At 33.7% G+C, this 14872-nt stretch overlaps 1 protein-coding gene across 1 annotated transcript in view; it reads left to right on the forward strand.

Moving 5' to 3' along the window:
- The window catches only part of LOC142225061 (uncharacterized), a 42027-nt gene extending 33446 nt beyond the window's left edge, over window positions 1-8581 (forward strand). Inside the window, exons 9-13 of the mRNA XM_075294837.1 lie at window positions 6930-7142; window positions 7211-7347; window positions 7409-7908; window positions 7981-8277; window positions 8352-8581. Coding sequence (XP_075150952.1) covers window positions 6930-7142; window positions 7211-7347; window positions 7409-7908; window positions 7981-8277; window positions 8352-8548 — 1344 coding nt within the window. The 3' untranslated portion in view covers window positions 8549-8581. The remainder of the gene's footprint in view (window positions 1-6929; window positions 7143-7210; window positions 7348-7408; window positions 7909-7980; window positions 8278-8351) is intronic.
- The last annotated feature ends 6291 nt before the right edge of the window (window positions 8582-14872 follow it).

The following is a 14872-nucleotide window of genomic DNA, read 5'->3' on the forward strand; positions in this document are numbered from 1 at the left end:
ACAAATTTTTGTGAGAAATTTTTCTATAGACATAAAATTTTGACAATAAATTCTATAGAAATAAAATTTTGAGAAAAAATTCCATAGAAATAAAATTTTGAGAAAATTTTTTATAATAATAAAATTTTGAGAAAAATTTCTATAGAAATACAATTTTGACAAAATTTTCTATAGAAATAAAATGTTGAAAAAATTTTCTACAGGAATAAAGTTTTGACAAAAATTTCTATAGAAATATTTGTTTGGTAGATTTGTGGTCATCTTCAAATTTTGTTAGATTTTTTTGGCACGAGTGGTAAATGTTGTTAAAGATCAAGCCTTGCCGGCTTCTAATTTCCTAGAGCCACCAAAATGTAAAAATTATTACAAATTGTGTTGAGTGAAAATGTCCCAACATTGTGGTCCAACGTACTTACAAGACGCTAAATATTAGAAAAACCCTATATATAGGGAATTTCCCCTACTTCTACACACAAAAAAAAATTTTTGATTTCAATCACGAAAATCGCGTATTCAATCATTTTTTTAATTGAAATGTCTTCAATCACGAAAATGATAGTATCAATCACCCATTTTGATTGAAAACCAACACGATTTTTAATTAAAAATGTAATTGACTTTTGTCACGGAATCAATCAATTGTGTGATTGAATCAATTAAAAACGTGATTGATTTTTAACATAAAATTCAGTCACAGTTTTAATTGAATCAATTAAAATGTTAATAAATTTCGCGACAAAAATCAATCAACTATTTGATTCATTCAATTAAAGAATTAATTGAAATTGGCTATAAATTTCGATCAAAAAATTTATATATTGCGACCCCAAAATCGTATTCAGTTTTATTTGAAATAAAAGAAAATATGTGTTTCTTATAAAACATATTTAACATTTTATTATTTTTTGAATTATGCAATAGACAAATAAATTTGGTTCTTGTCATTTGTGTTTTGTTCTAACATAACTTACAAATACAATTACTATCAATAACAACTATAGGGTGAAAAAATAAATTATATAAATCATTATCTTACTTATAATAATATCTTCCTTTAATAACCATGTTAGCATGTTCCTTCTAATATGTAGATGCGCCTAGATTTCCAATAAATCAGCAGCCTGTAAGCTAAATTAGTTTTTCTGAAAGTAAACAGAATAATTCGAATTTAATTTTGTTCAATTAAAAGTTAATTTTGTTAAACATTACCTGCATAGAATATCAAGTTCAATTCTTAGTTCCAAGTTGCAGATTTATAATCTTCTTTTGCAGTTGTAGTCTTTTAGCATAAAAAGGTGTATTAAGGAGCTCGGTAATTTAATTTTAGTAACAATTCCTTTCCAAAATTTCCACACATTAAAATCGTCTATTAAAATTTGAACCAATCAAAAACAAAAACAAGTATATACGGCACTAAGTTCGGCCGGGCCGAATCTTAAATACCCACCACCATGAAGCAAATATTAGGGTTTCCTTTGAAATTTCAGGAGGGCTTGAGGACTTGAGGACACTTCCCGAAGATAAATTTAAAGATTTCACCTATGAGAACTATATCAGATTCTGGATTTATAAGAACCATTTTTGTTTGAGTTTTAGAGGAATCATTAACATCTCTTGTAAGTGTGCAAGAAAATTATAAAATAACGTCTTGATTTGAAATCTTAAATCTGTAGAAGTAAAATCTGGAAATTTTACATTGAGTTTCAAGCAATTTTCACGATCAGTGCGCCTTCTACACCCTCAAGAAGTAAAGTCGGTCTATATGGAGGCATTACCAAATGGACCGATAAAAACTTAATACGATACACGTTTTTGTGAGCCTAAATACCAGAATATTTACAATTTCAGGCAAATCAGATAAAAACTACGGTTTCTAGAAACCCAAGGAGTTAAATCGGGAGATCGTTCTTATGGGGGCTATACTAAAATATGGACCGATACTCACCGTTTTCGGCACACCCCTTTTTGACCCGAAAATACCTCTAGATTTCCAATTTCAGGCAAATAGGATAAAAACTTCGGATTCTAGAAGCCCAAGAAGTAAAATCGGGAAATCAGTCTATATGGGGGCTATACCAAAATATGGACCGATACTCACCATTTTCGGCACACCTCTTTATGGTCATAAAATACCTCTAGATTTCAAATTTCAGGCAAACTGGATAAAAACTACGGTTTCTATAAGCCCAAGACCCCAAATCGGGAGGTCGTTTTATATGGGGACCATACCAAAACATGGACCGATACTCACAATTTTTGGCACACGTATTTGTGGTCCTACAATACATCTAGATTTTCAATTTCAGGTAAATTGAAGAAAAACTGCGGTTTCTATAAGCCCAAGAATTAAAATCGGGAGATCGGTCTATATGGGGGCTATACCAAAACATGGACCGATACTCACCATTTTTGGCACACCTCTTTATGGTCATAAAATACCTCTAGATTTCAAATTTCAGGCAAATTGGATAAAAACTACGATTTCTATAAGCCCAAGACCCCAAATCGGGAGGTCGGTTTATATGGGGGCTATATCAAAACCTGGACCGATATAGCCCATCTTCGAACTTGACCTGCCTGCAGACAAAAGACGAGTTTGTGCAAAATTTCAGCACGATTGCTTCATTATTGAAGACTGTAGCGTGATTACAACAGACAGACAGACAGACAGACAGACAGACAGACGGACATCGTTATATCGTCTTAGAATTTCTCCCTGATCAAGAATATATATACTTTATATAGTCGGAAATCGATATTTCGATGTGTTACAAACGGAATGACAAACTTATTATACCCCCATCACCATTCTATGGTGGTGGGTATAATAATGGGAAAGCAATGTTATATTTGGTATTATATTGATGATACTTTGCCAATTCTGGAAATAGAAAAAAAATATAAATGGAAAATACATATTTTTTTTAATTTCGGATATTTTTCATATTTTTAAATCAAAAAGAAAGAACTTTTTACCATTACATAATTCAGCTCATTAGTTTATATACCAGATATACTGCTCTCTACTTGGGTTCAAACTGAAAAAGGCAGGTAAAACAAAAATGCAATTTAATGCCAACGCCACTTCGCAACTTCAAGGAGAATCTTCCAACAAACCCATACCGCTCTTGGTTTTAAGAAAACTAGGAGTGAAAAAAATTTATAATTTTAAAAGATCAATATTGCAAACATATTCTTATATATTTGATAAAATGATGGAGTTGATGGGATTGATTGGTCAATTTCACGAAATAAAATTGGTCACTAAAAGAAATGAATAAAAAATATATTATTTTAGTCCGTTTCAGCGTTGCCAGAATTGTTTCACAAAAAACCGCTAGATTTGTCCAAAAAACTAGCCAAAAAAAGCTAAAAAAATTTAAAAAATAGCTAGAAAAAAAGCTAAAATTTTTTGTATCAAACGTCACATTTTTGATTGAAATTTAACAAACTTAAAGGATTTATTTCACTTAAAATGCATATTATTTTAATTGTATTTATTTTAATTCAATTTCTGTGAGACTGTAAGAAAATTTAAGTCATATTAGCTCTGTTTGCGTACTCGATACATTTTGATTACTATCACAAATTTTTACTGGAAGTCCTTCGTTTATATTTCCTAGTAAAAACATTTTTCCCAGTAAACTTGCAATTGCCAGCTGGTTAATCATCAACAAGTCCAATGTGCGATATATTGCATAATGTCACATAGAACTGCATTAGAAAATATCAATATATTTCGTTTTAACTGAATTAATGATAAATTCGTGAACGTGAACACTTCTCCTAATTTTACCCAAGAGAATAAAACCCATTCTAACTGTCTTGCAAGTTTATATTGAATAACTTTTTTCGAAAATTTCCCATACAAACCTATTGTTGTCCAATTTTCGTAAATGTAAATCCATTCCATTAATATATAGCAGATTTGTTTTGAACCTATCACTACGATTTTTTTCATTGCATTTTTTGATGTTAAAAAAATAATACCACATTCAAAACTTTATTTCCTTAATTATTTCTATATTCGGTTCCAAAGATTTTGTACACTAAGGATTTTGGTATTGATTCCGAGTCAAATTTGAATTTAAATATTCGTTTTTTAAGCTTTTTCTTCATGAGCTATCACAGTGCTTTAAAAACGTGCTAACGACAACTTAAATTTCCAAATTCAGACTCGACTTTAAGTAGAAATTATTCTATGTATACGTTTTTAAAATAAAATGTTGAAAACCTCTTCTATTTTTGAACGCTATTTTGGTTTGTGGTCAAGATACAAAAACTCCACAAATTTAAAGACTATTTAATTAATTTTAAGAATTTTTTAGAATTGACCCTAGCCTTCTTTCATGAAAAGATACCCATTTTTAAGTTGAATCACTTAACTATAAGGACAAAAAGAATTTATCGGCTATTGGACCATGAAAACAGTTTATATAAGAGAAATTCACAAATGCTATTATAACCAAAATTCGCGTTCGTATTTTAAGGAAATGAAATCTTTGGCCTCACCACAATATTTTTTCAATGTACAAAGCAATTCACATCTACTATTTTAATCTAGTAATATCATAATAACTTTAGAATATTATAATAACATAAAAAGGATAAACGAGTCAAATGCTAATATTCCTAATAATTTACTGACAGTTTATATTTATAAGAAATTGAAATATGTGGAAAACCTTATTCTGGCAGCAAGATAAAAACGAAGTTTTATCCATATTTCAATAGGAACATGTCGAAAATAAAAAAAGCCAAAAATAGCTAAAAGGGTCATGAAAGAAAGCCAGAAAAAAAGCTAAAAGCTAAATGCATTTTTTTCCCGCTAAACGTCTTCAAAAAAAGCCAAATCTAGCGGGAAAAAAGCTAAATTGGCAACGCTGGTCCGTTTAATGTAAACAGGCTTCAATGGAAAACGGTATTCACATTTCACAATTTCTTACCTTCAATAAACGTAGATTGTTTTCCATTTTTACAATACCTCAAAACACAAACACAGGTAATTTCAAATGCGTTCTCTCATATATTTTTTTCAAACCCTTACCACGTGGCCATTTGTTGTTGCACACTTTATTTATTTCAACCCTTTGCTATGATTTGTTGTTGCGTTCAAAATATTTATGCACACATTTTGAATGCAGCAGACAGAATGTCGCCAATCATGTTTTTCAATTTACGCGAAAAACAAAAACCCAACCGTTCGTTACGAGTTACTTCCACAGACTGATATCTCCATCATACTTTGTTGAATAAATACCCATTCTCTTGTTCTCTTTTCGCTCTTTCCATTGCTCAAAATTATTCAGTTTCAATCACAAAGGTGATTGGATCAATCACATGTGTAATTGGAAACGGAAAAAATTTCAATCACGTTTGTAATTAAAAATTATTTCCGAATTGATTAACAAATTGATTGAATCAATTAATGTTTTAATTGGAAACGTAACAAATATCAATAATTTTTTTAAGTGGTTTTTATTCGGATTTTATTAAATAATTAATTGAATCAATTAACATATTAATTGAATCCGTTTCCAAATTCAATTAAGTGTTTAATTGAAAAAAATTTGGTGATAATTTTTTGTGTGTAGCAACACTGGCTGTAGTTGATATTGCACCTACGGAGTTAGTATGCCACTAATATTGAGCCCATTATTAAAAAAGAGAAAATCGTTCAATTAGTGTGGGTAATAAATCCAAATTTGTAAAAATCGAGCAATATTCTTATGTAAGAGCTATTTGAAATTTGAGTAACATTGGTTAATAAATAAGAGTACTATGGCCAAATTTGGGAAAATCGAGCGATGCATATATATGGAAGCTATAACCAAATCTGAACCAATTTGCATAATATTTTGCGGGTTTGATTAATACCACAAAAGGTTACCTTGTGCAAGATTTGAGTAAGATCAGTTAATAAATGAGGCCTGTATGGTCAAACATAAGGTTATTAGGGGTGAATTTTTCAAAATCGGGCGATACATATATGGGAGCTATATCTACATCTGAACCGATTTCGAAGAAATTTTTCACATATAGTTAGTACTATAGAGGACTGGATCTAGCCAACTTTGAGTAAGATCGGTTAATAACTAAGGGTTCTATGGCTAAATTTGGGAAATACGGGCTATGCATATATATGGGAGCTATAGCTAAATCTGAACCGATTGCGATGATTTTTTGCACATATAGTTAGTGCTATAGAAAATTACATTTAGACAACTTTGAGTAAGATCGGTTGATAAATAAAGGTTTTGTGGCCAAATTTGGGAAAATTGGGCGATACATATATATGAGAGCTATATCTAAATCTGAACCGATTTCGATGAAATTTTGCAGATTTGAAGGGCGATGGAAAAGACTACCTTTTGCCAAATTTGGTGACGATCCGTTTGAATAAAAGCGCAACGTGACCCCATTTGTCGAAATCGGGCGATACATATATATGGGAGCTATATCTAAATTTGATCCGATTTCTTCCAATTTCAAAAAAACCCTGTACCAAATTTCATCAAAATCGGTTAATAATTGCGACCGGAATCCTGTGAACAACAAATACATGGATAGACGGACGGACGGACACCAAGCGCTAGATCGACTCAGGAGGTGATTCTGAGTCGATCGGTATATATTTTATGTGGTCTAAAATGAATATTTCTGGTAGGCACATTTTTTGGCAAATCAAACTTATTATACCCTGACCAATATGTGGTTTAGGGTATAATAAACATTGAGATTGTTTGATTTTATCTTATCGTTGCTAATGTCCTATGAGAATAGTTTTAACCCTCCGCCGTCTGAAAACTTTGAAAACGTGCACATTTGATTGCTATAAAAATTTATCAACTATTTTATTGACGATTATATTGAGATTTTTATGAATGTTGCAAATATCATCCAAGTCAAATGGATATAAAAACCTGTAGTTTTTCTATAGACTGCGCAGTCATTGTTCAAATTCGAAAGAAAAAGTCACAATGAAATTATTCGCGATTATTGTCGTTGCTGCGGCAATCCTTGGATTGACATCGGCTTCCCAACCAGCTGCTGCTCGTTACGATGACTTTAAGGTCTACAAAGTTTTTGTCAAGGATGAACAACAATTGGCCGAATTCAAGAAAATGGCCAATAACATTCCGGTGAGTATATCCATGGGAAGTTGTTTAATACTATGACATTTGGTTTTATTGAGAATTTTGGTATATAGGTGCATTTCTTGAACGAAATCGCCGGTGCCGGTCATAAATACGATGTAGCTATTGATCCTGCCAATTTCGAGGCCATGGAGGCTTATCTTCATTACAATGAATTGAGCTATGAACGCACTATTGATGATTTGCAGGCGTAAGTATTTCCATTCAGATGGTCCTTTCAGGTTGTAAAGACTCAATTTCCATATCTTTAGAGTCCTTGATGAGAGTGAGCCAAAGGCAAAACCCTTGTTTCCTACGCTTACTCACAACTTGACATGGACAAGCTATCACAGAGTATGGGATATCTACAATTGGACGGACTACATCCATAAAGCTTACCCACGTATAATAACTCCCTACACTATAGGATATTCTTATAACGGCATTCCCATTAAGGCTGTTCGCATTTCTCACAAACCAAATAATAAAGCTATCTTCATTGAATCGAATATTCATGCAATTGAATGGATTTCCTCGGCCACCACAACCTGCTTCATTGACAATCTACTAAAAAAAGAGAATAAGGAAATGAGGGAGTTGTTGCATCAATACGATTGGATATTTGTACCAGTTCTTAATCCTGATGGTTTGGAACATACCCACTTGGTGGAACGTTTATGGCGTAAAAATCGTAAGCCTACTGGATTCTCAAATTCCTCAGGCGAATGTTTGGGTGTTGATATGAATCGTAATTTCGGTTACCATTGGGGAGGTAAGCCTTTCATGCCATGAATCACAAACGTCAGAGTTTTGACTTATCAGGGGGAATTTATTTCGTTTTCAGGTGCTGGTTATAACATTGATGTTCCCTGTGATCATTGGTATGGTGGTGCTGCTGCAGACACCGAACCTGAAGTTCTAGCCTTGCAACGATTCGTCAACTCTTTCCCTGACAACTACATTCGCATGTATTTGGCATTCCATTCATATGGCAATTTTGTCCTTCTTCCCTATGGTCACTCCACTACTGAATTTCCCCCCAACTATGATCAAATGATGCGTATTGCCAATGCTTTCGCTGATGCTGCTGAAAAGAAATATGGAACTAAATTCAAAAGTGGAGCCAGTGGTGTTTTGAATTGTAAGCATTAAAACTGTCATAGTACGTCTTTGCTTAAGTGCGTATCTAATATACATTCCCATTCATGTTTTTAGATCCTGTCTCGGGTGCCGCCAAGGATTGGGCCTATGGTGTTAAAAATATTCCATTCACCGCCACAATTGAATTGCGTGATGACGGCACTAAATATGGGTTCTTCTTGCCTGCCAGCCAAATTTTAGAGGTTTGCGCTGAAGTGACTGATGGTATTATGGCCATGGTTGATCAAGCTGAATCTGAAGGACTTTTTTAATAGGATAATAAAGATTTGCAATTTGCCTGGTAATTTTGTTTTTTAATTGGAGACGAAAGAAGCTACTCGAACCTCCGGCGTCATTCTATGGAGACTTCGGTTAAAAACCTATGATATTGTAATTCTTAAGTTTCACGTTCATTGTTATCACTCTGTTCCATAGCAGTTGCTTCATTTCTAAGGGACTTAAATATTGAGTTTTATCGCTTAAATAATTTTGAGCCATTGAAGTGAAGAAGTCAAGCCGACTAAGCAAACAATTAAACTCAAAAATAATGTGGCGTTACACGCATGAAAATTATTCAGACCTGTTAGGTTAGGTGGCAGCCCGATGTATCTGGCTTACTTAGACTATTCAGTCCATTGTGATACTACATTGGTGAACTTCTCTCTTATCATTAAGTGCTGCCCGATTCCATGTTAAGCTCAATGACAAGGTACCTCCTTTTTATAGCCGAGTCCAAACGCCGTTCCACATTGCAGTGAAACCACTTAGAGAAGCTTTGAAACCCTCAGAAATGTCACCAGCATTACTGAGGTGGGATAATCCACCGCTGAAAAACATTTTGGTGTTCGGTCGAAGCAGGAATCGAACCCACGACCTTGTGTATGCAAGGCGGGCATGCTAACCATTGCACGACGGTGGCTCCCTGTAAGACCTGTAATAAGAATGAATTATAATAGTATTTTATCAAATTTACCAAAGTCATCATTGTTCCTTTTTAAGCCACATTTGTTTGCGTATTGCTGCTTATCATTGTGCCAGTTATGGGGATCTGGAGAATTAATCATCCAAAGTGTGAACAGAATGAAGATCGGAACAACAGTAGCCATACTTGCCTTGCCATAATTGAATAGTCGAGTTCGACTTAGTAACTGGAATGAAATATTAGGCGCTATAAAAAAGATATGTTAAGGGTAAAATATAATGTGTTTGCACAGTACAAAGAAGTTTTTGTTTGAAAAAATTCTGAAAATATATATATGCCGATGGAGGCACAGCTACCCACACGCAGAGAAGGAATATGATCACCTCAAACATGTTTCAAGAACAAAATGATTTCCGAGAAAATAACATGGTTGCGAAAACCATGTTACATGGTCACTACACAAAAATAACATTTTGCTCTTAAGACATGTTTGAGGTGATCATATTCCTTCTCTGGGTGCATACTACCATTGAGATGGAGAATTACTTTTGGTGGCCTTGCGTAGGCTTTAATAATACGTACATGTTCTTGGTTATGTAATCTCTGGGAATGCAAAAGTTCGAAAATCGACCTTCGACTATTTGATTCGGAAAGCCAAAGCTAATTGATTTTTTTTTTTGTCATATCGACTTATCAAAATCGGGCATTAGCCCAAAATGGAATAGTCGATCTATAACGAGAAACTCGAATAGTCGTATTTGAACTGCAAGGAGCCTTATATATACAGATTTAGTGAACTTAGTGAACACGACCGTTTTGGGAGTTTCAAAAAATATTGGAGCAGTAACAGTTTAGTTGAGCGTTTTGGGACACAAAAAAATAGTCAGTGCATCAACACTTCATGTGCCGATGGTAGTAAAGTAAACTAGTAATCAAACAAGTTTATGATCATTCCTTTACGTTATTGTAACCAATACATGTATTCAATTCATACTAACAATGCTATGCTATATGCTACTCAAAATTATTTATAACTTCCGTGAAATTCTACTAAATTGAGCATCTTTTTTACATCTATAGATGCACTAATTTAAGCCAGAATTATTGGAGAGGTCATAAGAAGGCTCAACGCAGTCTATTTTTGCAAGATGGAAACTTATCCTTACGACCTAATAAGGTCCTGTGTAGAACAAATACACGAACTTACTTCAACTATACAGTAAAATTTTCAAATAGAATATGTATGTTTTTAAGAGTAATATGAAAACTGAACTGAATAAACCAGAAAAATCCAAATCATTTAGTACAGTCTTTTTGTATGTAAAAATTGTCGTTGATCTGCAGGCATCGGTTGTAATAACGTTATGCAGGGGGTGATGGTCATTTTTGCTTCTATAAAGGCAAGTTATTTTTTGAGGTTTTGCTATTTCTAACTCGGTTTAGTGAGTTTTTCCTGTTCATCGTGATGTATAAAACAAGTAAGTAAAGTAGAAAGTCGGGCGGGGCCGACTATATCATACCCTAAACCACCATTACAGAATTAGTAATCATAAGAATTTGTGGGGTAACATATAGGTCTGGGAGATAAACCGCAGTTGAATATTTAAGAAAATTAAGGGGTACATGTCTATGGGTGCTTTGTGTCAATCTGACTATAGCTCATAGTCAATGTTGCCAGGGAAAATGTTCGGTTTAACCTACAAGGACAAAAAAAGTTCCCTACTTTCCTATACATTCCTAAACAATTTTCCCTACTATATTTTTCGTTAAATTTAAAAAATTTTACAAAACAAAAATGGTTCTAAGTACTTTATTATCTTAGAACATTAATATGCAACGTATACAACTTAGAATATAAATTTGTATTACCACCACGGTTGCCACAGTTGGTAGAATTCTACCCAAATTAGTAATCTTTTTTGTTAAATCTCTATAAAAATAAAATTTTGGAAAAAGTTTCTATAACCAAATTTTTGTGAGAAATTTTTCTATAGAAATAAAATTTAGACAATAGATTCTATAGAAATAAAATTTTTAGAAAAAATTCCACAGAAATAAAATTTTAAGAAAATTTTTTATAGAAATAATGTTTTGAAAAAAAATTCTATAGAAATACAATTTTGACAAAATGTTATATAGAAATAAAATGTTGACAAAATTCTCTACAGGAATGAAGTTTACCATACATTGTTAAAGATCAAGCCTTGCCGGCTTCTAATTTCCTCCTCTAAAGCCACCAAAATCTAAAAATTATTACAAATTGTGGTGGGTGAAAATGTCCTACATTGTGGCCCTACGTCCCTACAAGACGCTTAATATTAGAAAAACCCTACATATAGGGAATTTCCCCTACTTCTAGCAACACTGGCTGTGTTGATATTGCGCCTACGGAGTTAGTATGCCACTAATATTGAGCCCATTATTAAAAAAGAGAAAATCGTTAAATTAGTGTGGGTAATAAATACAAATTTGTAAAAATCGAGCAATATTCTTATGTAAGAGCTACAAGTACATATAAGTACGATCGGCTAGTACATCAAAATTTGAAATTTGAGTAACATTGGTTAATAAATAAGAGTACTATGGCCAAATTTGGGAAAATCGAGCGATGCATATATATGGAAGCTATATCTAAATCTGAACCAATTTGCATAATATTTTGCGGGTTTGATTAATACCACAAAAGGTTACCTTGTGCAAGATTTGAGTAAGATCAGTTAAGAAATGAGGCCTGTATGGTCAAACATAAGGTTACTAGGGGCGAATTTTTCAAAATCGGATGATACATATATGGGAGCTATATCTACATCTGAACCGATTTCGATGTAATTTTGCACATATAGCTAGTACTATAAAGGACTGGATCTAGCCAACTTTTAGTAAGATCGGTTAATAAATAAGGGTTCTATGGCCAAATGTGGGAAAATCGGGCTTTACATATATATGGGAGCTATATCTTAATCTGAACCGATTTCCATGATTTTTTGCACATATATTTAGTGCTATAGAAGACTACATTTAGCCAGATTTGGGTAAGATCGGTTAATAAATAAGGGTTTTATGGCCAAATTTAGAAAAATCGGGCGGTACATATATATGAGAGCTATATCTAAATCTGAACCGATTTGGATGAAATTTTGTAGACTTAAAGGGCGATGGAAAAGATTGCCTTTTGCCAAATTTGGTGACGATCCGTTTGAAAAAACGCGCAACGTGACCGCTTTTGTCGAAATCGGGCGATATATATATGGGAGCTATATCTAAATTTGATCCGATTTCATCCAAATTCAATAGCGTTCGTCCTTGTACCCAAGAAACTCCCTGTACCAAATTTCATCAAAATCGGTTAATAATTGCGACCGGAATCCTGTGAACAACAAATACATGGACAGACGGACGGACGGACACCAAGCGCTAGATCGACTCAGGAGGTGATTCTGAGTCGATCGGTATATATTTTATGGGGTCGAAAATCAATATTTCTGGTAGGCACATTTTTTGGCCGATGAAACTTATTATACCCTGACCACTATGTGGTTTAGGGTATAAAAATATGTTATAGTGTCATTTATAGATGTAATTTTTTATACCCTCCATTATAGGATGGGGGTATATTAACTTTGTCTTTCCGTTTGTAATACATCGAAATATTGCTCTAAGACCCCATAAAGTATATATATTCTGGGTCGTGGTGAAATTCTGAGTCGATCTAAGCATGTCCGTCCGTCCGTCCGTCTGTTGAAATCAAGCTAACTTCCGAACGAAACAAGCTATCGACTTGAAACTTGGCACAAGTAGTTGTTATCGACGTAGGTCGGATGGTATTGAAAATGGGCCATATCGGTCCACTTTTACGTATAGCCCCCATATAAAGTTACCCTCAGATTTGGCTTGTGGAGCCCCTAGCAGAAGCATATTTCATCCGATCCGGCTGAAATTTGGTATATGGTGTTGGTATATGGTCTCTAACAACCATGCAAAAATTGGTCCACATCGGTCCATAATTATATATAGCCCCCATATAAACCGATCCCCAGATTTGGCTTGCGGAGCCTAAAAGAGAAGCAAATTTCATCCGATCCGGCTGAAATTTGGTACATGATGTTAGTATATGGTCTCTAACAACCATGCAAAAATTGGTCCATATCGGTCCTTAATTATATATAGCCCCCATATAAACCGATCCGCAGATTTGGCTTGTGGAGCCTCAAAGAGAAGAAACTTTCATCCGATCCGGCTGAAATTTGGTACATGATGTTAGTATATGGTATCTAACAACCATGCACAAATTGGTCCATATCGGTCCTTAATTATATATAGCCCCCATATAAACCGATCCCCAGATTTGGGTTGCGGAGCCTCAAAGAGAAGCAAATTTCATCCGATCCACCTGAAATTTGGTATATGGTCTCTAACAACCATGCAAAAATTGGTCCACATCGGTTCATAATTATATATAGCCCCCATATAAACCGATACCCATATTTGGCTTGCGAAGTCTCCAAGAGAAGCAAATTTCATCCAATCCGGTTGTAATTTGGAACATGGTGTTAGTATATGATCTTTAACAACCGTGCCAGAATTGGTCCATATCGGTCCATAATTATATATAGCCCCCATATAAAACATTCTCCAGATTTGACCTCCGGAGCCTCTTGGAGGAGCAAAATTCATCCGATCCGGTTCAAATTAGGCACGTGGTGTTAGTATATGGTCGCTAACAACCATACCAAAATTGGTCCAATCACACAAAAATTGGTCCATATCGGTTCATAATCATGGTTGCCACTAGAGCCAAAAATAATCTACCAAAATTTTATTTCTATAGAAAATTTTGTCAAAATTTTATTTCTAGAGAAAATTTTGTTAAAATTTTATTCGGTTCATAATAAAATTTTCATCATTGTCAAAATTTTATTTCTATAGAAAATTTTTGTCAAAAATTTATTTCTATAGAAAATTTTGTTCAAATTTTATTCGGTTCATAATCATGGTTGCCACTCGAGCCAAAAATAATCTACCAAGATTTTATTTCTATAGAATATTTTGTTAAAATTTTATTTCTGTAGAAATTTTTGTCAAAATTTTCTTTCTATAGAAAATTTTGTCCAAATTTTTATTTCTATAGAAAATTTTGTGAACATTTTATTTCTATAGAAAATTTTGTTAAAATTTTATTTCTGTAGAAAATTTTGTCAAAATTTTATGTCTACTTTGTCAAACTGAATTATATACGTATTGGATCGATCTTTTTTGATTTAATATATACCACGTATGGACTTACATACAATTTAGAAGATGGTGTTAGGAGGTTTTAAGATACCTTGCCATCGGCAAGCGTTACCGCAACTTAAGTAATTCGATTGTGGATGGAAGTGTTTAGATGAAGTTTCTACGCAATCCATGATGGAGGGTACATAAGCTTCGGCCTGGCCGAACTTACGGCCGTATATACTTGTTGTATTTAATTTTATTTGTTTTGATATAAAAAAATAATTTTTTTATACCCTCCATCATAGGATGGGGGTATATTAACTTTGTCATTCCGTTAGTAACACATCGAAATATTGCTCTAAGACCCCACAAGGTATATATATTCTGGGTCGCAGTGAAATTCTGAGTCGATCTGAGCATGTCCGTCCGTCCGTCCGTCGGTTGAAATCACACTAACTTC

Source organism: Haematobia irritans, chromosome 2 (genome assembly GCF_050003625.1).
Source record: "Haematobia irritans isolate KBUSLIRL chromosome 2, ASM5000362v1, whole genome shotgun sequence".
Taxonomy (NCBI): Eukaryota; Metazoa; Arthropoda; class Insecta; order Diptera; family Muscidae; genus Haematobia; species Haematobia irritans.